Source organism: Schistocerca nitens, chromosome 3, assembly GCF_023898315.1.
Source record: "Schistocerca nitens isolate TAMUIC-IGC-003100 chromosome 3, iqSchNite1.1, whole genome shotgun sequence".
In the NCBI taxonomy this organism is placed as follows: domain Eukaryota; kingdom Metazoa; phylum Arthropoda; class Insecta; order Orthoptera; family Acrididae; genus Schistocerca; species Schistocerca nitens.
In genome coordinates this window covers 756,844,428-756,871,101 of record NC_064616.1, presented here as the reverse complement: position 1 = coordinate 756,871,101, position 26,674 = coordinate 756,844,428, and the positions used below count along the sequence as shown (strand labels likewise).

At 38.0% G+C, this 26,674-nt stretch overlaps 1 protein-coding gene across 2 annotated transcripts in view; it reads left to right on the top strand.

Annotated features, from left to right (window-relative positions):
- LOC126248753 (uncharacterized) overlaps window positions 1–25,971 on the top strand; it is a 241,503-nt gene extending 215,532 nt beyond the window's left edge. The window contains exons 9-11 of one of the 2 annotated variants that reach the window (XM_049950096.1): window positions 904–1,891; window positions 16,222–16,327; window positions 25,404–25,971. In XM_049950096.1, the coding sequence (XP_049806053.1) occupies window positions 904–1,891; window positions 16,222–16,327; window positions 25,404–25,578 (1,269 nt within the window). In that variant the 3' untranslated portion in view covers window positions 25,579–25,971. The remainder of the gene's footprint in view (window positions 1–903; window positions 1,892–16,221; window positions 16,328–25,403) is intronic. The other variant, XM_049950095.1, reaches the window with a different exon arrangement.
- The last annotated feature ends 703 nt before the right edge of the window (window positions 25,972–26,674 follow it).

The following is a 26,674-nucleotide window of genomic DNA, read 5'->3' as shown; positions in this document are numbered from 1 at the left end:
TCAGAATATTTCAGAAATATAAACAAAAATCATTTATCTGTAGCATTTCAACAGCAGTGCCATTCTTTCTTACTCATTTCATATTTCAAAAAGATAAAAGCAGCAGAGGGGCCATTTGCTATTATCTGAGAGAAAATATAATTCATTTTGAAGTAATCTAACTTCTTGAGGCTGCTGTGAATATCATTCACACTTTGTATTGAACTGTTTGCAAAGCACTTGCTCTGAATGTATTGTTGTTTTTGTTGTTGATGTTCAAATGTACTCAGCAAGATTTGATCTACCCATTAAGTTTTCATGCAGTTTTATTCAAAGTTACAAAATTGGCACCAAGCGGTTGTAGGCGCTTCAGTCTGGAACCGCGCTGCTGCTACGGTCGCAGATTCGAACCCTGCCTCGGGCATGGATGTGTGTGATGTCCTTAGGTTACTTAGGTTTCAGTAGTTCTAAGTGTAGGGGAGGTGGATTGTGGTTAGTTGGGGTGGTGGGTTGAAGGGAGCAGGATGTAGACATATACTCTCATTTTGTCGAATGTATGCCAATGAGTAGGAGAAGAATGGTGCTAATGTGGCTGACATGTGAAATTTGATTTTGTTATGTTTTATTGCATTCAACAACATAAACTATTGTTTTCAATTTATACCACACTAAAACAGTGTATGTAATATTTTTTGCTTGAAAAGAATGTGCTGTGTCAGTAGATGATAGAGACACTATTTTCTTCAAATCATTCAACTAATTTAATCCACCATCACTTTGACTTCAGCAACATGAAACGTAATTTAATAAAATACAAATTTATGTAGTATATCTGTTTAGGTGAACCAGAGATTAGTACATCCATTAATATGAACTGTGTGAACATGTTTCTTTTGAAACATGTTTCTTTTGTTTCTGTTTCAGGCAGAAAAAGATATGATACATTCCCAGATGTCAGAATATTTGGGCACTCCAAACAGAAATGTTGAACAGTCTGTAAATGGAAAACCAATGGCTGAACTAACTATACAGTCACAAAACACCTTACAATCTACATCATTGTCTCCAAGGCATATGGTTACCAAGATCAATTCAAAGGTTTTGGAAAGTAACTCATCCAATACACAGTCAAAAAATAGAACATTCTCAGGTTTTGAAGTTTCGGAAAGTGATGAAGACAGTAACATATTAATGAGACCTCATGAGATAGAGAGTTCTTCTGAAACAACTTTACTGCCTGAGAATACTTCAGATGACCAGGTCTGGACTGAGATTAGTCTGGAACATTCACCAGAAGAAATGTCCCAGCCATTTGTCAAAATGGGATCTGCTGCAAAATCTGTGGAGAGTAACTATACTCCAGTTTTACCCATCGCAGATAATGAAAGTCAGCAACCACTGAAAAGCATTGAAGCTGTACGATTTGTCCAACAGAACCATTTTGCACCACAGGGCTCATCAAAACAAGAATCTGTAATGAAATTTTCACGTCATTCATCTCCCATCAAGAAGTGTTGGACTGAAAGTGCTGAAGCAAAATCTCCGGAACAACATCCACTCTTGGCAGGGAAGGTACCATCCCCAGCACACATAATAAAGTCAGGTGTTCCAAGTCTGTTTAGAGCAGTTTCATTGGACAAAGCTACTCAAAATTCACCTGTTAAGTCAAAATTAGATAGTAGCTTAACTCGATTTACAACACGTTCAAGTACAGTGACTGAAGGAGACATGAGTAATCTTAACCGTCGACAGAGTTTAGACACATTGCTGTGGAGTGGACCTACTACTGAAAAGGTCAAGGAATTATTGTCACATGGCATGATGATGCTGAATATCTCATCATTAACAGAAAGAAGAACAAGTGAGGCACCAAGTGAAACTGTGGAGGAAGATACAGAAACTACTGCTACAGGTAGTGTATTTATTCTAAAACATGTGCTTGGAGTCAGAATTTATATTTTACAACAGTCTTGATTAAATACTACATGAAACATGCCATTGTCTTCGCAGTACCATATAGAACATCCTTTAAGCTTCTGTGCAACAGTAATATGTGGGGGTAATGTTGTAATGCAATATCACTCATAGTCTTAGATTTGTTTAGGTCAGTGAGGTGTGCATTCTATATCTCATATTTACCATAAACATTTTGTAGGATGAGTCAATTTAGTAAACTTTTTTACACATTTATTACATAAATGTAATGTTAAGCTAAATACTGCTGACTTACAGGTTTATAGATGACTTTTTATTTTTGTTCAGTAATTTTTCGATGTATTGGAACAGTTACCTTGGAGAAACAACTTTGAATTGAAAATACTTTTACTGTATGTCAGATATTTTATTTTCATTTGTAGAGTGCCAGAAAGTTTTATGGCTTTGTATATCACTCCCTTCTGTACCTATGTTGCATTCACTATGGAGAAGTGCAGATAATGCTTTCTTTTAGTTTTGTATTGGTGATGTTCTCTATTCCTCTCTGTCTCAGAATCATTGTCAATGAAACATTTCAGTATTGAATAAATTAACAGTGATGCTCTGGTTAATATTTTCAACTGCTTAAACAGAGACCTCCAAGCTGCAGTTGTGGGAACCAAATCTATAATTCCAATTATTTGTTCTGCACAATCAATAAATTTTGAAACATTAAGTAGCTTTGCTAAAGCATTACCCCATAGGACATCAACTGATCTTTTTGTGTTGAATGTTGGTAGTCTTACACAAAAAATGCCTAAACTTAAATATGCTGATAAGTTTAACGTATAGTTATTTAAGTTTTCATCAGTAGGTATGCCCAAGACCTGAGAACTTTCTATCTCAATTATTATTTCTTGTTGGTCTACTGTGTTAATCATTGTGTGGTGTTTTTCACATTACAAAATTGTATGATGTGTTCTTTCTCTAAGTGTAAAGGTGGTCACTGGAGCAAAACTAGTTAGTCACTTTAAAAAAATAATACATTCATCATTGACAAAACATAAGTAATTCTGTCTCCCAATTCACAAAAAATTACAAATTGTTAACATCAAGGAAGAACAGTAAGCCCGCATCTCGTGGTCGTGCGGTAGCGTTCTCGCTTCCCACGCCCGGGTTCCCGGGTTCGATTCCCGGCGGGGTCATGGATTTTCTCTGCCTCGTGATGGCTGGGTGTTGTGTGTGATGTCCTTAGGTTAGTTAGGTTTAAGTAGTTCTAAGTTCTAGGGGACTGATGACCATAGATGTTAAGTCCCATAGTGCTCAGAGCCATTTTGAATAACAGTAATGCATCATTGATTGTACCCAGTTCAGTGGCCATTTCAATTTCATTTTGTGCAGATGATTTGTGTCCCTCTATGAATTACAAGGCATAGGTGAAAAGTTTTGGCACTGAAAGAATGTGTTTCATTGCTCAAAAATGCTATTATTTTTTATGTACTCCCCCTTGAGGTCTGTGTGGCTGCTCAAATGCTTTTACAGTGACTTTATTCTACTCATTAAGAGTAATTATGTGAGGTCTGAAATATACCCATCTATGCTTACCATAGCTTCCTTATTGGGTGCAGATTGTTTTCAAGCCACAGATATAATTACAGAAACAGGTGAAGTCAGAGGATAGCATTTCTGGTGAGGATCGCACAGACATCCCATCATTTGACCATCACACAGACTCCCATATGTATGACACAAAAGTAGATGTCCCTCATGTTAAGAAGCAACTGAAAGAGTTGAAACAAATAAGTCAGCAAGTCCAGATGGAATCCTATTTTGGTTCTACAGAGAATACTTTTCAGCATTGGTTCGTAACTAAGCTTGCATTAATTGTGAATCTCTCATCTGGTGCAAAGTCCCGAGGCACCAGAAAAAGCACAGGTGACTCTTCCAAATAAGAAGAGTAAAAGGAGAAACTCACAAAATTAGAGGCTGATATCCTTAATGTTAGTTTGCTGCAGAATTTTTGAATTTATTCTAAGTCTGAAAATAATAAATTTCCTTGAGTCTTCAGTTTTGAAATTTTGTTGACAGAGAACCAGAAACTGTATTAAATTCCTTAAAATGTTTATTAATGGCTCTTTCAGCAGTTACAGTATTTATACCAGGCAACTAGTTTCAAATCTTACAGGTTCATTTTCAAGTCTGGCCCGCTGAGGCTGCACTGACAGTGTTTGATCTTAATAATAAACATCAAAGTGGCAACACATGCTTGATAAATGTTTGCAGAATGAATGCCAGAATCCACACATGCCTCTTACCTGGTCAAAATCAAACTGTACTTGACTCGGTGAGAGGCATGTTTGGATTGTGATAATCATTCTTCAAACATTTATCAAGCATGTGTTGCCACTTTGATTTTTATTATTAAGATCAGGCACTGTCAGTGCAGCTTCAGTAGACTAGGCTTGAAAATGAACCTGTAAGGTTCAAAAATAGTTGCCTAATATAGATACTACAACTGTTGACAGAATTGTTAATAAATGCCTTAAGAAATTTCCTTGAGACCGTGAAGCTTCAGTACACAAATCAGCACAGATTGAAAAAGCATTGCTCATCCAAAACTCAGCTTTCTCTTTTCTCTCAATATATCTTGTAAACCAGGGAGTAAGGCCAACAAGCAGATTCCATGTTCCTAGATTTGCAGAAAGCATTGACATAGTTCTCCATTGTAGACTGTTTAGGAAGGTCTGAGCATATGGAATAGGTTCTCAGATATGTGAGTGGCTGGGCAAGATCTTAAGTAATATAATCCAGTATGTGATCCTGGATGGCAGGTGTTCAACAGATACAAGGGTATATGAAATTCCAAAATGATGGAGGATAGGACCAGCTAATTGGATGTTAAATATTTTCTTTTGTTTTTCAATATCCATCACAGCTGTGATAATAGTAATTTCCTTTGTGGCAACTAGATTTAGATTTCAGAACATCACATCCATTTTCAAACCATAGCCTTAAACGTATGTGTAATCATACAGTCCACCGATATACATATCAGTAACCAAATGTTCATATTCATTGTTAGAAATCATTATATTAATACAAAATGTCAACTTCATTTGAGTATATAATATGGTTTCCTTCCAATGGAGCACAGTAAAATTTACCACACCATTTTCTCTGTGCTTATGATGGCAGCTATATCGTATACTTTTATCCATTACTATATTGTGTAATTTTTGAGGTTTTTATCTGTAGTTGCAGCTTTCAGGCATCCTTCATGTGTATCATCTTCACAAGAAGCAGTTTGAATTCAGTTGCCCAAGTGTGAAGTGATGACATTGCAGGAGAAGAGCCTTTACAAACTTCACAACCTTTGAATGGCTTTTAAATTAACAATACAGTCTCCAAAACAGAGAATTTTATAACAGCATGGTATTCAATTTTATCCAGTGGAAATAAACACCACAATATAACTGCTTTATGGTGCTATATGGATCAAATTATTGTCCATACAAAGTATGCACTTGATTTGTGGGATTGTACAACATGTAGAAACATACAAAATGTACTTGTCGATCACACAACTGTTGTACCAGACCAAGAGTTTTTCACCTTGCCTTTATACTTCAACTGCCCAATGTAGTTTCCTACATTGCATTTCAGAAGCAAGAAATAAACCAGAAGTAAAGAATAAACTGGAGGGGAGGGGAATGTGTATTCCATAAAACAATAACTTCTTAAGTAGAATGCTATGAGTGACACAGTCAAATGTCTAGAATAATTTGCTGAAGATGTGAGTTGTTGATACATTATCATTTAAAATGTTTGTTTGAACTTAAGATCAAAGCAGTACACAGTAATCTCCCCTGTCATTTATCTGATGTGGATAAAACAGCACCATCATAATCACATACTCACTTCCAAGTGCCGAAGAGACACTGTTTCTATGCAGTGTAGGGTTGCTTAGTCATTCATTATGGAAGTCATGTTGTTACAATGGTAAATTAACAGACTTATGTTAGGTGTGGTGGTCATAAGTCTGACATAACTTGATGTCTATCAGGCTGATCTGCTACTGTCTTCCTTTTCTAATTATGCATTTTAATACCATTGGCTATCTCACAAACATTCCCAGATGTATTTGTAAACATAAGATTCTGATTTTCATTGTAATGTTGTTGTTGTCGTCGTCATCATTGTTTAACTCAAAGACAGGTTCCAGTGGAGCAAATATAGTCACACAAAATAGGAATACCATCACTGAGGCCATTGACACGCGAGTGCCAAATGGAAAAGGGACTAACAGAGAAGTCAATGTTCATAGCAAATAATTCAACACCAGTGAAGCACTGTCAAGATATAGCGGTATAAAATCATATACACAGTCCATGAGAGCTTGTGGTCTAGTGACTAGCGTTGCTGCCTTTAGATCAAGGGGTCCTGGGTTTGATTCCTGGCCGGGTTGGGGATTTTCTCTGTCCGGGGATTGGGTGTTTGTGTTGTCCTCATCATCATTTCATCATCATCATAAACATCATCATCATCATCATCACTTGTGACAGTGTCTAGATTGGACTGAGTAAAAAAGTGGACTGTGTAAAAATTGGGAATTTGTACGGGCGCTGAAGACTGCGCAGTTGAGCGCCCCACAAACCAAACAGTCCGTGAGCGGTGATCAAATGCGAAGTTGACAGGAAAATATGAGGGCAGTTGCACTCAACACAGCACTAATATGATTAGGCAGTGCAGTCTCCTTCATATCAGCATTGTTACCAGAGGCTGTTGCCTGCCAAAGCTATCACTGACAGAGCAGCAGAAGCTGGAGTTAGTTTGGTAGTGCCTTTGATGTAGAGGCTTGGTGTGTAGATTTGATGGATGGCAATGTCCAGAATGAAACTTAGACCAGCGATCAGTAATTACCTTACTGTGAGGAATTTGCTTTTTGACTGATAGCTCTATGTCTGAGAATGCAGCCTACTGGTTCAACACTGCAGCTGGGGGTGCTGGGGGCATCAGTAGAGGATGACACAGAGGGGCAGGTCCAATCTCCATCAACACCCAGATCTGCCCCCTTGAGGCCTTGAATTTGGATAGCACTGATGCAAGGGGCTGTTCTTGCGGAGCATTGATCCATTTTATTGGGGTTGTGTGTGTACTGTGGAGGTGGCAGTTGTGGCCTATACACTGCATGGACTGCCTATGGTTATGATGAAGCAGCAAGGATGGCACTGAGATGCCTTCCATTTGCCATAACTATAACTGATCTTTATGGCACATAAGGTGTTATACTTGAACTGCAACATAGAAGATCTGCCATTCTCTGTGACCTATTCAGTAGAATATGCTGTGTCTCCAACCATGAACAGAACAATGTGGCTTGTGTACACTGTCCAGTCTGCCAACACATTTGTAATGATCTTTTATAATTCAGATGATGGTGAATGCATTGTCACTTTACAGCAAAAGGGTTATCAGCTTGAGAAATTTCTCACAGAAATGACATACACACCAGTGATATAAATTGAACATTAAGCAACTATGTGAGGCACAGTACATTGAAAATCTTCCTTATAGGGGTCAACAACACCAGCTGATGACTACTTTCTACAAATTATAGCTTCTAAGTTTCCTGAGGAGATCACAACAGCATAGTGTGCTGATCTTTTAGAGGCAACTGTAGGACTGTGTTGACCTAAACAGTACACAATCATCCTCAAACGATCGATTTGGCCTCTTAGGCAATCATTATGAAGAAAAATACAAACCCCCAGTGTAAAGAAGTTGGTCAAAAAACATGTATTAATGGTAACAGGTTAACATCACAAGTGGAGGTTTTGTCTGACACCTGATGATCCTTGTAGAAGAGTGTGGTGGCAACCATGCACCAATGCACGTCTGAGGCATGCAGTTGCACATGTTAAACAGGGAGGCAAGTCAGTCATGCTTTGGGGCAGTATCATATACAGGTGTTGCGTGCCTCACATCATTATTGAGGGTAAGTTGACACTATGCCTTTTTGAGACAGGATCCTTCAACTGTTGTGTGGCCTTACATTCAGTATACTAGTGCTAAGTTAATCTTTCAAGACAGTACTGCATGAGTGCACCACACCCACCTTTTCAACACCTTACTACAATAGGCAGGAATAAACCAAATGGGATGGCATGCAAAGCCTGTTGGCATTAACCCAATTGAGCATGCTTGGAACCAGTTGTATTGTCCTAGGAAATCTCCCCAGATACTGGAAGACAAGAAAAGAGCTACTATTGAAGATGGAACAAGCTTAACCACAGTGTCTCCACCACCTTGTGGACAACAGGCCACAGAGGATCCAAGCATGTTAGAATAAGTGGGGTGGAACAATGTGGTATTGAATGTTATCCAGCAGCAGATTTTGATTTCACAGATGTGCCAACGTGTGCATTTTTGAACATATTGCCTTCAGTTTGGCTACTGTTTTGTTTTTATTTTACTGTGAAACTTTTTTTTTCATATGGCTTCTTTCCTTACTCCCTTCTCCCTTTAAATCTAAGCTCACACATATTGACAGATATGCAGTTAGTAAAAAAACTTTTTTTGAACTGGATAGTTCATTTCACTTAGGCATGACACAGGTCTCTGATGTTACAGGAAGACTGTTTGTGGTCGAGTTGGCTTGACCCCATATTTGTGTTGAGTGAGGCTGAAATGGTTCACTGTCGGTTTAGTAGAAGTGTAGTTATTCAGATTACAATTAAAATCATTATGATATAAGATGCTAAATAATGTCTATAGATTCTTTATGTGATATTTCTGAGTTAATTCTTTTACAGTAATGTTACCCAGATAGTTTATGATCATGACAATTTTTGTGTTCTAAGTATTGCTAGAAAATTCCATGAACACCGGTAATTGTAATTCTAAAGGGTAGGCAGTTGTAGTGCTACAATATGAAAGTTATCTTGAGCACCATTATTATTCTTCATTCTTCATCAAGAGCAAGTTTCAAGCATTCATCAAATAAGTCACCATTAAAAAGTATTTCCACATTATTTTGTGAGAACTTGGCATGGCATATGTGCTGACTTCTGATTGTGTATTAACTATATTTAACATCACCACAAATTTGTAATGGCTTATCAAATTTGTTAATAAAAGATAATGAAGTAGCCCATTGGCCAAAAGGAAAAGATGAAATGGCTTGTTGTGCGTTTCAGTGGTCCAGATGTTTCTGAAGTCATCTTGGAGAACACATTAGAACAAGCCTGCAGATTATTTTAGAGTGATATGTGCTTCAGAATTAGGACCAAAATATTTGAGGCTGTAAATCTGCCACAAACAATAACATTCACTCATGACAGACCTTTTTGTACATAGCTAGGACTGTAATTTGCCCTTTCAATGAAACTGGTTGCTACGAGAATGAGTGCTAATCCAGCTGCAAGCTGCAATAGAAGACATCAGATTCACTGATATGTTTACGAGCTAACATCCCAAAGATGTTCGGGCTCACATGCGGTTCCTTGTTGTCGAAATGTCTTGGCTCAAACTCGTCTAGGGGTTGAACCACATGTGTCGCATTACACACCCTAAATTAGACGTGTGACCCTCTGGTTACATTGTCTAGCTGATGGCACATTTGCAAAATTTTATGAAACATTAAACATTATTATAACATAACAACAGTAATATTAATATCAGGAGCTAAATTAACAACCCATAAATGATGTAGGCCACACAGTTGTGATTTGGTTAGAATCAGGTTTATTCAGAAAGCAAACTAATAGTGGAAGTGGTCATATTTAGAATTACTATTACACTGAAGTGCATATCCATCTGGCATGGTTCAATCATTCACAATTGCATTGCGAATTACAAGTCCAGTATTCCACCTCATTAACTACGTGAAAAGTTAAATTTCACATCAGGCGCATGGATGCTCACTGTTCAGAGACTAAGTCATGCGATACCACACAACGTGAAAGTTTCTAAGTCGTTTCACTTCCTAGCTACCTAAAGACCGACCATCTGCTTTCGCGTCTCCACCCGAACTGTTCTCTGCCCGTCCCCGGATGCATTTCCCATGCAAAAAACATCCTCACTCAACTGACTAGTGCAGTTCCCTTTCCTGAAGCCATCCATCTGATTGGCTACAGCTTATTCTACATTATTTTTCATTAAATAATCAAAACTTGACCACTTTCATGTTCTAAATGAAGTAACAATAATGTCCATTACTTAAAACCAATATAATTTCCTTCTTATCTTTGAATGTCATGGCAAGTAGCTTTGCACCAATGTGCTTTCTGACAAATAAATAATGAACAGAAGTAACTATTATGCACTAAACTTTACAACAAATATTCTATTACCTAATGATTCAATACGGTGTCCTGCTGTCATCATTCAATGTGTTTTGTGTGGACGAAATGATGATCTGATGCTTAACTGAAAATACTGATAATTGAAATTTTCTATATCTTTTAAACAAATAAAGATACAGAGTTGATATTTACAACATTTGTCATTTTAATGATGCGCTTCTATATGAAATGTTGATCATTAAGATCGACCAAAGCATTCAGATTTTAGCATTCAGGTCTTTGTTAAAAAACTTGTTAATTTCACTTTAACACAAAATTCTAAACTATTATAGATATGATCAATATTCAAGTTTTATTGGGATCACAATGAAAATTTATGAAGGATGGTAGATTAAAATTACTGTGGCATCATTCCCTGAATTACTATAGAATTAAATAGTTTTCCTAAATGTTTCCCTTTATGGCCAATCTTAGGTCAACCATATTTAACACTGGTATGTCTCCCTGGCCACAAACAGCTTCTATGGGGTTTCCCTATGATGTAGGTTCTTGTCTGTCTCACTCGCACACTACAGTTCTTAGGCCTCATTCAGCACAATAGACGCCTGTGAATTTTCCCATCTCATAGCGAATCTGTGCTCTTTGTGGCACACAGTCCTGGACAGAAGGGTTTGTTTCACAATTCCTGAAGGCTGACTCTTTCGGCCACATATTTAAACGAGAGCAAAATGCTCATTAACTCACATGTTGGATGTGTTTGTATCAAACAGCAACTGTACTTCAGTATCTTACACTGTCAAGGAGAACATCAGTTTAGTGAGAGTGGCTGATGTTTAGTAATGCACCACTAGAATTGTGTTTCCTTATGATATTTGGTATGACAAAAAGTGGGCCAGTGTACTGTAGATGACTTTTAGGCACTACAGCAGTGCGATTAAGTTTTCTCCATAGAAAACAGATTGCACATTATTAAAGAAAATTATTGCAGTTGTGCATCTTGAATCAGTTCTTACCAAATTCCTAGTTACTTTACACTTGTTTAAACTATCATCTGATTCAGGCAATGCATGAGATTGTTACTGTTTTGAATGATGTGAAGAGGTTAGGCTCCATGTCAACCTACAGGAATTGGATGAAAAGATTGAAATACCATGAGAAATGCATGCTTGAATATAAGTGCAGATGCTAACCAGGCCTGCAGGTTGCATTGTTGTATCTGACTATAAACTGCACCTGTGCAGTGTCCTCAATATTGCAAGTGTTGGTCATGATCAGAACAGTGTTCTGTGTAGTTATGAGTGCATTATGTTGGTGCTAAGCGAATTCAAATATGGAAAATTGTTGGTGCTCTTACAGTGGGCGCTTCCATAACCAAGGGAGCCAAAGTGTTTAGTGTTTCAGGTGGCACCATATCAAAAATTTATACCGCATACAAGGAAAGCAGCTATTCACAGTGCAGACAAAAATGTTTGTTGAGTGATCGTGATGGACAGTCAATGAAGAGCATTGTGATGAAAAATAAGAGGATGACAGCTATAAAGGTTGATGCAGAACTGAACATCACCTGTGAACCCAGTCAGTACCAAAACAACATGAAGAGAAACTTCCTGGCAGATTAAAACTGTGTGCCCGACCGAGACTCGAACTCGGGACCTTTGCCTTTCGCGGGCAAGTGCTCTACCATCTGAGCTACCGAAGCACGACTCACGCCCAGTCCTCACAGCCTTACTTCTGCCAGTATCTCGTCTCCTACCTTCCAAACTTTACAGAAGCTCTCCTGCGAACCTGAAAGAAAGGATACTGCGGAGACATGGCTTAGCCACAGCCTGGGGGATGTTTCCAGAATGAGATTTTCACTCTGCAGCGGAGTGTGCGCTGATATGAAACTTACAGTGGGCGCTTCCATAACCAAGGGAGTCAAAGTGTTTAGTGTTTCAGGTGGCACCATATCAAAAATTTATACCGCATACAAGGAAAGCAGCTATTCACAGTGCAGACAAAAATGTTTGTTGAGTGATCGTCATGGACAGTCAGTGAAGAGCATGGTGATGATTGGCCATGAAGGGAAACATTTAGGAAAACTGTAAAGTTTGGAATGTAGGAGACGAGATACTGGCAGAAGTAAGGCTGTGAGGACCGGGCGTGAGTCGTGCTTCGGTAGCTCAGATGGTAGAGCACTTGCCCGCGAAAGGCAAAGGTCTCGAGTTCGAGTCTCGGTCGGGCACACAGTTTTAATCTGCCAGGAAGTTTCATATCAGCGCACACTCTGCTGCAGAGTGAAAATCTCATTCTGGAAACATGAAGAGGGCTCCTTAAGCAGGGAATTGCAGGATGAGATGGAATTCCAGAACCACTCATCACTGATGCAAAGGCCAAAACAGGAAAATGTGGTGCTGAAGCTGCAAAACCTAGGCTAAGGAGCAATGGAAGAATGTCATTTGGTCGCAATAGGTTTTTTTCACACTGTTTCCAACTTCTGACTGGATTTCCATTCCAAGAATGAAACATGTCAGGGGTTCAGTGATGGGCTGGGCAGCCATATCTTAGTATTCCACAGGGCCCATGGTTCCTCAGCAAGTCCGCATTACTCTCAAGGATTATGTCACCATTTTGGCTGATCAGGTTTATCCCAAGGTACAATGTTTGCTTCCAAATACTGATGCTATGTTCCAAGAAGATGGGGTCCCTGGTCATGCATCTCACATCATTCAGGATTGGTTTCGTGAGCATGGAGATGTATCTTTGCGTCTCCCCTAGCCACAACAGCCACCATATTACAATATTATTGAGACTTCGTGGTCTACTTTGGAGAGAAGGATGTATGATTGCTATTGACCTTCATCATTGTTATCTGAACTTGCCACTATTTTATGGGAAGAATGGTATAAGATTCCATTGAAAACCATAATGGACCTGTATTTATCAATTTTGAAATGACCAGAAGGTGTTTTGAATGCCAACGGTTTTCCTACACAGTATTAGGCATGGTAATGTGTTGTGTTTTTGGTGTACCGTATTTTTATCCATCCCTGTAGGCGAGCCGTTACTTGAATAACTCAAATTGCATGATGATTGCTTATTAACAGGCCTGTACTGTTCATGAACTTTTCCCACTTCTCGTTATGTAGACATTGTTCTCTGAGGTGATAGTGGCATTTTGTGGATTGTTGCTATAATTAAGAATTCTTTTAAAGAGGGGTTAAAATTTGGGCTTGAACCTCAGAATCTAGGGGCAGGAAAACCATAGTGTTGGAATATGATTGGTGACAATCGACTCATCTGAAATGACAACTCCAACTTAAAACGTTTGGACTGGCTACTAAATGTGATAATGATGTCATTTATAAATTTTTGAATTAGAAAGCAACAAGAAAGTATGCTGAAGCTCAAAATTTGAGATTTCACTTGCATGAAAATGTGGACTTTATTGATCGTGATATGAGCTCAAACCATCTGTTTCAGGATGAGGCTCTGGGACTTATAGAAGTGCTGGGTTTTGGTTCATAGCTTTCTGTCACTGTTTTTTGCTGTTATAGTTGTTGATTTTGCTGTTGTAGAAAGTATTATTAGTCATTGCAGTTGACATTTCTGTCAAAATTTTAGGAATTCCTGCATCTGTGCTGTGTTTTGATTTGTCGATAACATAAACAAATATGTTAAAGTTTGTACACAGTTGCGCCTTAGAGTTGTGCCAAGCTCCACTCTATAGTTTAAGCTGAACACAGGCCCCAAGAGAGGAATAGAGTCAAACAAAATAATAACAAGATTACTATGTTGTCATATTCATCATCATCATCATCATCATCAGGTACAAGGTCTTGGTAAAGGGGCACTTGGAGAACTCAATGGCCATAGCAAATAATAATCCAACATCAATGAAATATTATCAAACTGGGGAACAGTCCAATCCCATACAGAGTTCACGAGCAATATCAAGTGGAAAATAAAAAGGATGGTATAATGGCATTCACAATAATCACAGCATTTTTGTGGTTACACAGTGCAGTTGCCTTAATTTTGACGTCATAGCTACAGGGATTGCCCATTAAAACTGTTGTTGGTGGTGTTGTCAGCTGAGGCCAGAGTTACGTGTCAGTAGCATCCTCAATGCGGAAGCTTGGTGTGCCATATTCACTCACTGTATAGCCATAAGGTCTTGAGTGCAGCTCAAAGTAAGTCTATGGTCTGTAGGGTAGATTTACAGAGCAAATATGATGAATTTTCATTTTATAAAGTAGAATCAATGTCCACTTTTTTCAGTGAGAAGTGAGTTAAACAACTCCTATGAGTAATAGATAAAAAATCTTTTGATAGCAACATTGATAGGACATAAAACAATCCAGCAAGAATGACCCATTTTCACTGTATGCAATTTGAGCACCATATCTGTTAGAGCTGATATAACTATTGCAAATCTGTTGTTCTAAAAAATTACATCTAGAACAAGATGAGAGAAATTTTGCACTTTTATATTTCTAAAAGAAGTTCCACTCATTACTCAAGCAGTTAACTAATGTTTTTAAATGTAATACAGTCTTTTTAGGTCAGCTTCACATGTCACAAGTGTATTCCCTCATGACATTCTTCCATCAGTACACTCCACTATCTGAAACCATTCACTATCTTCTGCTCCTTCATGTGCCTTTCCACTCTGTGCACCCTTAGCCACTACTCTCTTCACCATTCACAGGACAATGAGTGTGTATGTAAAAGTTATCCCTGCCTCAAAGAAAACAAAAGTTTTTTATTTCAGCAGTGATTGCCTTCCTTGGGTGTGTCCAAATGTCATTGTGTTGTCTGTAATATGAACATATGTACATCCTTTCAGTCTTTAACTTCTATCAGAATTTTCTGGCATTTGGCTCTATTTGGAGTAATGACAAGTCAAAAACACTATAAGTGTGCCTTTCAGTGATGGCTTGTTGTTCCTATTTATGTAGACTGAATTTTATCTGTTTCTAACTTCATAGTAATGATACAGCATTTCTTTAAATTCTACAGAATACTTTTGATTCGTTTAGTGAGTTTCATGTCAGTAACAAGTCTTCAATACATGGTTCATCTTTTCCCTTTTATTAAAATCACATATCCCATCAAATATTGTACATCTGTTACTCATGCTTGACAGAGAGTTGAGGAAATGCCTTGGTGTCAGTGAGGGCCAAGTGTTGGTTAGGAGGAGGCCCCTTGGTGCCAGTGATGGCCAAGTGTTGGTTAGGAGGAGGCCATTTGAGGGTCTGCAACCAACCTGTTTGTGTGCTAGACTTGTTAGACCTACACCTGAAGTTATGGTTGGGGGGTGTGATTTTTTTGATGAGTTAAAAAACTACTTGTATGTAGAGTTTTTTCATTTAGGTATCAACACTGCCAAAAAACTTATTGGTACCTGAAAAATTCATGGGTTCAGTTCCTCCTTTTAGCTTTTACTGACTTTCACATATTGGCTATGTTTTCTCTCTCTGTAGATGGTGCAGCTTCAGTAAAATGCATACCACTCAGTCTGCATGAGCTAAGGCTTGAAGTCAGACCAGTTTCTCAGTTTCTTGAAGTTTGTTGCGTTCTGTTAGCAAAGGATATCCCAAATCTACCAGTTACTGGGAGACAGTTGAAGATCTTAATTTTACCATATCCATTTTGTCTTGATGAAGCATAAATGTGCTGTTATGAATCATGCCAACTGACATAAAATTATTCACTGTTGAACCATCCTCTCCTAAATTGTAAATATGCAGTTATGTAAACCAACTTGTAACATGTACAAAGAAATAATACATGGTCTAAGGCCATATACAGTTTTGTTTTTACACTGGTTCTTCTAGCAAATGCACAGCCAGTTCGTTCCCACACAGTGTGGCGTATTTATAGAATTAAGACATTAATTATATCCCTTAGGCTGGAATTCAGAATTCACAGTTGTACACAAATTGTGTGTTACCCACTGGTGCATTTCTCGTCATTCAATGTTAAGAATGAAATTTATTTCTCATGCATAACCGTACTAATTTTACATTTACACCTTTTTCAGATGTGTCTACCACAACAACAAAGAAAGTTCCATCCCCACTTGAAAAATCACTTAATTACCTTACTGCAGAGGATGAGTCTACATCAGACAGTGAAAGCCTTGCAAGGTATAGTACTTCTGTGTTAAGTCGTACTTCTGCATTTTACACGTGGACACACAGTATAACTGAATGATAGTTGCAGTCTGCATGCAGAATGACAATTTCTGTAAATATACAGAAAATTCATTGAAATTAACAGATGTGGAAATACTATTTCCAAATAATTATGCATAATTTCTTAACTTTTTTCCATTTTCCCATTGTATGACTGTAACATAGACAGATCTTTGAATTACTCTAGTCACTGCCAGTCATCACCTCCTACACAATTAAAGAAATAGCTATTCAAAAACACTGATACAATACAAGAAAATAGTTGTAGGAGATTTACATAATTTTTCACTTTATTCCTATCCCACAGTTAAAATTGCTTGTATTTGTAGGTGTTATTATTAGAGAAGAATATGAAGTATCCCATGTAGAATCTACGTCTACTTTTTAGCCTGAAATAAGGACACAAAATTTCTGTATGACAAACTTATAGGAAATGAATTTCAGAAAATAGGAAAACATATACTGAAATTTTTAAATTAAGAAATTAAAATTTACAAAAGGACAAATATGGCAACAAAAATCAGCTATACTCATTCAAGCATAAAAACCCAAACTACTCAGGAAACAGAATGTGATGATCAATACTATCATCAGTAGCTTCCTAACTGAAGGAATGCTTTGAAAATGTAGCAGTAAATTTTGAATAAATCTTGGTTAAGGCAACAAAAGAATGATTTTGATAACATCTGAGAAAAACCAGGCCTTCCTTCACAATGAACTAGAAGGCAGTATCATTGAAATTATGGCAGAGAAAGATGCATGGTCAAGGGGCTACTGGGGAACACTTTTCAAAATTAAGTTCACAAGTGAAATGATTTACTCACCAACACTTCAGAACAGTATGCTTAATTCTACCAGTTCAAAATTCTATGCCTTATTTTTCTACAGTGACTCATAAAAATGCTCAAAATTGTGATGTTACCATTCCTAAATTGTATACATATCTCAGATCAAAATACCAACTTTTTTTAACAATAAAAGGCACTCCACTGTCATGGCTATCTATTTTAAGTGCTGTTGCTTCACTTGACACAAGAAGATAAAGACCACCGAAACAAGTAGGAAAATAAGTATTCGTTGATACATCTGTAAAACTTTGTGAAAGAACTTACTTCCCTTAGAGTAGAGTAGTAAAAGCACTTGTGGCTTGTTGTTGTTGTGGTCTTCAGTCCGAAGTCTGGTGTGATGTGGCTCTCCATGCTACACTATCCTGTGCAAGTCTGTTCATCTCTGAGTAACTACTGCAACATACCTCCTTTTGAATCTGCTACTGTATTCATCTCTTGGTCTCCCTCTATGATTTTTACCCCCCACACTTCCCTCTAGTGCTAAATTGGCGATCCCTTGACATCTCTGAATGTGTCCTACTGACCAATCCCTTCTTATATTCAGGTTGTGCCACAAATTTATTTTCTCCCCAGTTCTATTCAGTACCTCCTCATTAGTTATGTGATCTGCCGATCAAATCTTCAGCATTATTGTGTAGCACCACATTTCAAAAGCTTCTATTCTCTTCTTGCCTAAACTGTTAATCATCCATGTGTCACTTCCATAGGGCTAAATTCCATACAAATACTTTCAGAAAAGACTTCCTGACACTTAAATCTATGCTTGATGCTAACAGATTTCTCTTGTTTAGGAAAGCTTTTTTTGCCATTGCCAGTATACATTTTATATCCTCTCTACTTCGGCCATCATCAGTTAATTTTCTGCCCAAATAGCAAAACTCATCTACTACCTTCAGTGTCTCATTTCCTAATGCAATTCCCTCAGCATCACATGATTTAATTCAACTACATTTCATTATCCTCATTTTGCTATTGCTGATGTTCATCTTGTACCCTCCTTTCAAGACACTGTCAACTCCATTCAAATGCTCTTCCAAGTCCTTTGCTGTCTCTGACAGAATTACAATGTCATAGGCAAACTTCAGAGTTTTTATTTCTTACCTCTCAACTTTAATTCCTACTCCAAATTTTTTCTTTGCTTCCTTTACTGCTTTCTCAATGGATAGATTGAATAATATTGGGGATAGGCTACAACCCTGCCTCACTTCCTTCTCAACCACTGCTTTCCTTTCATGCCCTTTGACTCTTATAACTGCCATCTGGTTTCTGTACAAGTTGTAAATAGCCTTTTGCTTCCTGTATTTTACCCCTACTTCACTTGGAATTTCAAAGAGAGTATTCCAGTCAAGCTGTCAAAAGCTTTCTCTAAGTCTACAAATGCTATAAACATCAGTTTGCCTTTCCTTAACCTATCTTCTATGAGAAATCATAGAGTCAGTATTGCCTAACATGTTCCCACATTTCTGTGGAATCCAAACTGTTCTTCCCCAAAGTCAGCTTTTACCAGTTTCTCCATTCTTCTGTAAGGAATTTGTGTCAGTATTTTGGTTCAAATCGCTCTGAGCACTATGGGACTTAACATCTGAGGTCATCAGTCCCCTAGAACTTAGAACTACTTAAACCTAACTGACCTAAGGACATCACACACATCCATGCCCGAGGAAGGATTCGAACCTGCGACCGTAGCGGTTGCGCGGTTCGAGACTGAAGCGCCTAGAACCGCTCGGCCACCAGCGGCCGGAGTCTGTATTTTGAAACCATGACTTATTAAACTGGTAGTTTGTCAGTTTTCACACCTGCCAGCACCTGATTTCTTTGGAATTGGAATTACTATATTCTGCTTGAAATCTGAGGATATTTCACCTGTCTCATACATATTTCTCCCCAGATGGAAGAGTTTTGTCATGGCTGGCTCTCCTAAGGCAACCACTAGTTCTAATGGAATGTTGTCTACTCCGAGGGCCTTGTTTTGACTTAGATCTTTCACTGCTCTGTCAAATTCTTCACACAGTAATTTATCTCCTATATCATCTTCATCTAACTCTTCTCAAGTACATCTCTCCTGTACATACCATCTATATAATTCCTTCCGTCATTCATCCTTCTCTGCTCAGGACAGGTTTCCAATCTGAGCTCTTGATATTCATGCAGGTGGTTCCCTTTTCTCCAAAGGTCCCTTTAATTTTCCTGTAGGTGGTATCTATCCTTCCCCCTAGTGATATATGCTTCTAAATCTGTAAATTTTTCCTCTAGCCATCCATGCTTAGCCATTTTGCACTTCCTGTCAATCTCGTTTTTTAGGCTTTGTATTCCCTTTCACCTGCTTCATTTGTTGCATTTTTATATTTGCTCCTTTCATCAAATGAATTCAGTATCTCTTGTGTTACCCATGGATTTCTACTAGTCCTCAACCTTGTATCTGCTTGATCCTCAGCTGCCTTCACTATTTCCTCTGTCAAATCTACCCATTCTTTTTCTACTGTATTCCTTTCCCACTGTTATTGTCAATCATTCTCTAATGCTTCCTCTGAAACTCTGAACAACCGCAGGATCTTATAGTTTATCCATGTCCCATCTCCTTAAATTCCTACCTTTTTGCAATTTCTTCAGTTGTAATCTACAATTCATACCTAATAAATTGTGGTCAGCATCCACATCTGCCCCTGTAAATGTATTACAATTTAAAATCTATTTCCAAAATCTCTCTCTTGTCATTATGTAATTGATCTGGAACCTTCCAATGTCTCCAGGTCTCTTCCACATATACAACCATCTTTCATGATTCTTAAACCAGGTGTTAGTTCAAATGGTTCAAATGGCTCTGAGCACTATGGGACTTAACTTCTGAGGTCATCAGTCCCCTAGAACTTAGGTTAAGTAGGTTATCACACACATCCATGCCCGATGCAGGAGTCGAACCTGCGACCGTAGCGGTTGCGCAGCTCCAGACTGTAGTGCCTAGAACCGCTCGGCCACTCCGGCCGGCCAGGTGTTAGTGATTATTAAATTATGCTCTGCGCAAAATTCTACCAGGCGGCTTCCTCTTTCATTCTTTTCCCCCAGTCCATACGCACCTTCTATTTTTCCTTCTCTTTCTTTTCCTGCTATCAAATTCCATTCCCCCGTGACTCTTAAATTTTTGTCTCCCTTAACTATGTGAATAATTTGTTTTATCTCGTCATATGTTTCCTCAGTCTCGTCATCAGGTGTGGAGTTAGATGGCATGTAAACTTGTACTGCTGTGGTGGGTGTGGGCTTCAAGTCTATCTTGGCTACAGTAATGCCTTCACTATGCTGTTCATAGTAGCTGACCTGTGTTCCTATTTTCTTATTCACTATAACACCTATTCATGCATTACCCATATTTGATATTGTATTTATAATCCTATATTCACCTGACCTGAAGTCCTGCTCCTTCTGCCACCACACTTCACTAATTCCCATTATATCTAACTTCAGCCTATCCATTTCCCTTTTTAAATTTTCTAATCTACCTGTCGAATTAAGGGATCTGACATTCCACATTCTGATCTGTAGAACATATTTTGTTTCTCTTGCTAATGACATCTTCTTGAGTAATCCATGCCCAGAGATCCAAATGAGGGACTATTTTACCTCCAGAATGTATTACCAAAGAGGATGCCATCACCATTTAGCCATACAGTAGAGCTGCAAACTCGGGGAAAGTTACAGCTGAGTTTCCCTTGTTTTCAGCCATTCACAGTACCAGCACAACAAAGCTGTTTTGGTTGATGTTACAAGACCAGATGAGTCACTCATCCAGACTGTTGCCCCTGCAACTACTGAAAAGGCTGCTGCCACTCTTCAGGAACCACATGTTTGTCTGGCCCCTCGACAGATACCCCTCCATTATGATTGCACCTATGGCATGGTTATCTGCATTGCTGAGGCACACAAGCTTTCCCCCAACAGCAACCTCCATGGTTTATGGAGGGAACTGGTTAACCCAAAAGCTTTGTAGAATATAGTATGTGGATTTTTAAATTCAGATAATATAATTTTAATGAAGTCCACAAAATCATAGCTGAAGAGAAATCATTTAAACACTGGGATATACTGTATCTTCTCCATACTGATTACTGCATATGTCAGACAATGATGTTCAAGTACTGCCCTATGAATGTCCATCCTGTGACCATAGAAAGTTTCATAAAAACAGTGATGACATTGTAAGCAGTTGCCCCATTAGTGGACACAGTACATTACCAGACTGGATCAGAAATACTTTTCTTGCCAATAGAGCCAAAGTGAGGAGCTCCTCCAGGATGTACAATGCGGCCGAAAAACAAGAATTTTGTTAAGTCATCAGTCTTCTGACTGGTTTGCTGCAGCCTGCAATGAATTCCTCTCCTGTGCCAATCTCTTCGTCTCAGAGTAACACTTCCAACCATCATCCTCAGTTATTTGTTGGTGTATTCCAATCTCCATCTTCCTCTACAGTTTTTGCCCTCTAAAGATCCCTCTAGTACCATGGAAATCATTCCCTGATGTCTTAACAAATGTCCTATCATCCTGTCCCTTCTCCTTGGCAGTGTTTTCCACATTTTCCTTTCCTCTCAGATGCCTGTGCAGAACCTTCTCATTCCTTACATTACCAGTCCACCTGATTTTCAACATTCGTCTGTAACGCCAAATCTCAAATGCTTCGATTCTCTTCTGTTGTGGTTTTCCCACAGTCTATATTTCACTACCATACAATGCTGTGGTCCAGATGTACATTCTCAGAAATTTCTTCCTCAAGTTAAGGCCTATGTTTGATAGTAATAGACTTCTCTTGACCAGGAATGCCCTTTTTGCCAGTGCTAGTCTGGTTTTGATGTCCTCTTTGCTCTTTCTGTCGTTGGTTGTTTTGCTGCCTAGGTAGTAGACTTCCTTAACTTCATCTGCTTTATGACCATCAATCTTGATGTTAAGTTTATCACTGTTCTCATTTCTGCTATATCTCATTACTTACATCTTTCTTCAATTTACTCTCAATCCGTATTCTGTACTCATTAGACTGTTCATTCAATTCAGCAGATCATGTAATTCTTATTCACTTCCACTTAGAATAGCAATGTCATCAGCAAATCTTATCATTGTTATCCTTTCACCTTGAATTTTAATTCCACTCCTGAACCTTTCTTTTATTTCCATCATTGCTTCTTCAATGTACAGATTGAACAGTAGGGGTGAAAGACTATGTCCTTGTCTTACATTCTTTTTAATCTGAGCACTTCGTTCTGGGTCACCCACTCTAATTATTCCCTCTTGGCTCTTATACATATTGTATATTACCTGTCTCTCCCTATAGCCTACCCCTATTTTGCTCAGAATTTCCAACATATTGCACCATTTTACTACGTCTTCTAACACTTTTTCCAGGTCAACCGATCCTATGAGCATGTTTTGATTTTTCTTTAGCCTTGATTCCATTATCAACTGCAATGTCAGAATTGCCTCTCTGGTGTCTATACCTTTCCTGAAGCTAAACTGATTGTCATCTAACACATCCTCGATTTTCTTTTCCAGTCTTCTGTGTAGTATTCTTGTAAGCAACTTTTATGCATGAGCTGTTAAGCTGATTGTGTGATAATTCTCACACTTCTCAGCTCTTGCAGTTTTTGGAATTGTGTGGATGATATTTTTCCGAAAGTCAGATGGTATCTCACCAGACTCATACATTCTACACACCAATTTGAGGGGCCATTTTGTTGCCATTTCCCCAACTGATTTTAGAATTGCTAATGGAATGTTATCTATCTCTCCTGCCTTATATAGTCGTAAGTCCTGCAAAGCTCTCTTAAATTTTGATTCTTATACTGAATCCCCTTTCTCTTCTAAATCGACTCCTGTTCCTTCTATCACACCAGACAAATCTTCCCCCTCATAGAGGCCTTCAGTGTACTCTTTCGACCTATCTGCTCTTCCCTCTGCATTTAACTGTGGAATTCCTGTTGCACTCTTAATGTTACCACCCTTGCTTTTAATTTTGCCAAAGGTTGTTTTGACTTTCCTGTATACTGAGTCAATCCTTCCAACAATAATTGCTTTTTTGATTTCTTCACATTTTCATGCAGCCATTTTGTCTTAGCTTCCTTGAACGTCCTATTTATTTCATTCCTCAGTGACTTGTATTTCGTGTCCCTGGAAAACGTTTAGTTTTTGTACTTCCTTCTTTCATCGATTAACTGAAGTATCTCTTCTGTTACCCATGGTATCTTTGCAGCTACCTTCTTCCTACCTGTGTTTTTCTTTCCAACTTCTGTGATTGCCCTTTTTAGAGATGTCCATTCCTCTTCAACTGTACTGCCTACTAAGCTATTCCTCATTGCTGTACGTATAGCCTTAGAGAACTTACACCATATCTCATCATTCCTCAATACTTCTGTATCCCACTTCTTTGCATATTGATTCTTCCTGACTAATCTCTTAAACTTCAGCCTATTCTTCATCACTACTACATTTTAATCTGAGTCAGTATCTACACCTGGGTACACCTTATAATCCCATATCTGGTTTGAGAATCTCTTTTGACCACGATGTAATCTAACTAAAATCTTTACATATCATCCAGCCTTTTTCAAGTATACCTCCTGCTCTTGTGAGTCTTGAACAGAGCATTCACTATTACTAACTTAAATTTATTACAGAACTCAACTAGTCTTTCTCCTCTCTCATTCCTTGTCCCAAGCTCATATTCTCCTGTAACCTTTTCTTCTACTCCTTCCACTACAAATGCATTCCTGTCCCCCATGAATATTAGATTTTCCTCTCCCTTTACGTACTATATTACCCTTTCAGTATCCTCATGCACTCTCTCTCTTCACCTTCAGCTTGCGATGTCAGCATGTATACCAGAACTGCATTGTGAATGTTAGTTTGCTGTTGATTCTGATAAGAACAATCCTATCACTGAACTGTTCACAGTAACATACTTTCTGCCCTACGTTCCTATTCATAACAAATCTGCTGCTGTTGATATTACCCTATACTCATCTGACCAGAAATCCTTGTCTTCTTTCCATTTCACTTCACCGGCTCCTACTCTATCTAGATTGAGCTGTTGCATTACCCTTTTCAAGTTGTCTAGCTTGCCTACCACATTCAAGCTTATGACATTCCCTGCCCCCCAACTCATAGAACATTATCCTTTTGTTGGTTATTCAATCTTTTTCCCATGGTCACCTCCCCCTTGGCAGTCCCCTTCCAGAGATCGCAATGGGGGGACTGTTCTGGAATCTTTTGCCAATGGAGAGGTCATCATGACACTTGTTCAGATACAGGCCACATCTCCTGCGGATACAAGTTATGTGTCTTTAATGCAGTGGTTTCATTGCCTTCTGCATCCTCATACTGTTGATCATTGCTGATTCTTCCACCTTTAGGGGCAGTTTCCCACTACAAGGACAAGAGAGTGCCCTGCTCCTCTGTCTGCTCCTCCACCCTCTTTGACAAGGTTGTTGGCAGAATGAGGGTGACTTCTTATGCCAGAAGTCTTTGGCCACCAATGACGGTTATTAATCAAAATTTAAGTGGTGGCATGTTTCAAACCTAGGACTGAGAATATTTTGATTACTAATCAAAGACACTATCCTTAGACCATGGGCACATAAAACAAGAATACACAATGGATATTTACGAAGAGAAACAAATATGCTAGTTACCTTCCTCAGATCCCAAGTGAAATGGTCCTTGTGGATGCGGAATAAGGGGAAAAAATCAAAAACATATTTTCATTTCAAAGGTAATAAATGACTTGTCACAAAACATGTAAATGTAAGGGTTATAAACAGTCACACAGACATTTCACTCAATCTTAAATATGTTTCACATATCATTTCAAATTAGCATGAGGTTTTACATATTTTTATTTTAGTAACAGTAGTTGTGGCATGTGCAAAACTTAAAAAAAAAAAAAAAAAAAAACAAACTAAATTCATAGGTAAAGTAAGAATAAAGTCAAATGCAGTGGCATGTAACATTCAAGATAACTTTACTTTCATTTCACACATTTCCTCTCTTTTAAATAATACAAAACTTCTCATATTGAAGTGTGGGATTTTAGAGTGGTACAGATGTATCAGCAAACTAATATTTAAATTACATTAATATTCATAAATATGTTTTTATTCTTTCTCTTATGTATGTGATTTACTAGTTTCTCATGCAATTTTCAGTGTTGAAATGCTGACTGATGAGCAGATATCATCCTTGATGCTAGACCAGGTAATTCAAGATGCTTGTGAAGAAGTGCTAGGAACTCCAATTTCTGAGATCTCCCCACTGATACAGGATCTCAAACAACGAGAAATGCAGAAACAAGCACAACCAAAAGAATACATAGTTCAGTAGCACACTCAACAATTGGTTCCTTAATAAATGGATGAACTTGGTTGTTAAATGTCAAGAGATAATTTTTATTTTTATTTTTTTTAAATGGTGCTAATGTGAAGAGAGTGTAATATCTGTGCTGAAATACATTGAAATTCCTTAGGAGTTTCCTCTTGGGAACTAGTGCAATACTGTAACTTGTTGATAATAGAAAATGCAACTGTAGAATGCTGTGATTAAATACCAAAGTGTCAAAATATAGTTTATCTGTTCAAAACTTGAAATTTTATCTTTGCACAAAATATAAATATAGAAGTTTAGCTTTTAATTTTTTAAACATTCCTTTGACAATGAAGAGTGAGCAACTCATAAGTATGTCCATAATCTGCTGTACTGTATATAAGAATAAAACTGGAAAAGAATAAAGATAATTAGCAACAAAACTCTCAGTTGTCCATCCAGTTTCCAAAATCACTTAAGGCCAATGCTTTGTAAAGACCACAGCCAATTTCCTGATCCATCCTTGTGAAATCTGATCTTATGTTCCACCTAAGATGACCTAGGATTTTGTGGAACACTAAATCCTTGTCTTCCTTCCTTCTTTCCTCCTAAAATTTCCTTTTATTTATTTTTCTGATGTCTTTCTGCAGAAGACGACTCTACAATAATCAGAATTCCTCATGTACAATATGAGTGATTAGTGATTATTGAATCATTTGTAATGATTAGTAAATCACCCCCTTATGAAAGGTGTAAAATCATAAAAGGTAAATTCTAATAATACTGTGATGGCAGTCAAAATTGCAACACCAGGAAGGATAGTAATCAACAAAATTTTAGTTATTGTCTTTACAGTATAATAGGAAGAATACATAATTTCATTTGTTGGTATACAGGGTGTGAAATTCAGTACATAGTGCTGCCACTTCTGGCAGTAACATCATCCCTAACCCAGCTGGGCATCAGGTTGAACTAAGATTGGATGACACACATGGGTACAATATTTCATACTGTTTCAAATGTATACCAGAGTTGGGTGAGATATCTGGGTAATTTACTGGCCAGGTAACATTCAAATACCCTTTGTATCAAGGTAAGACATGAGAATATGGGAAAA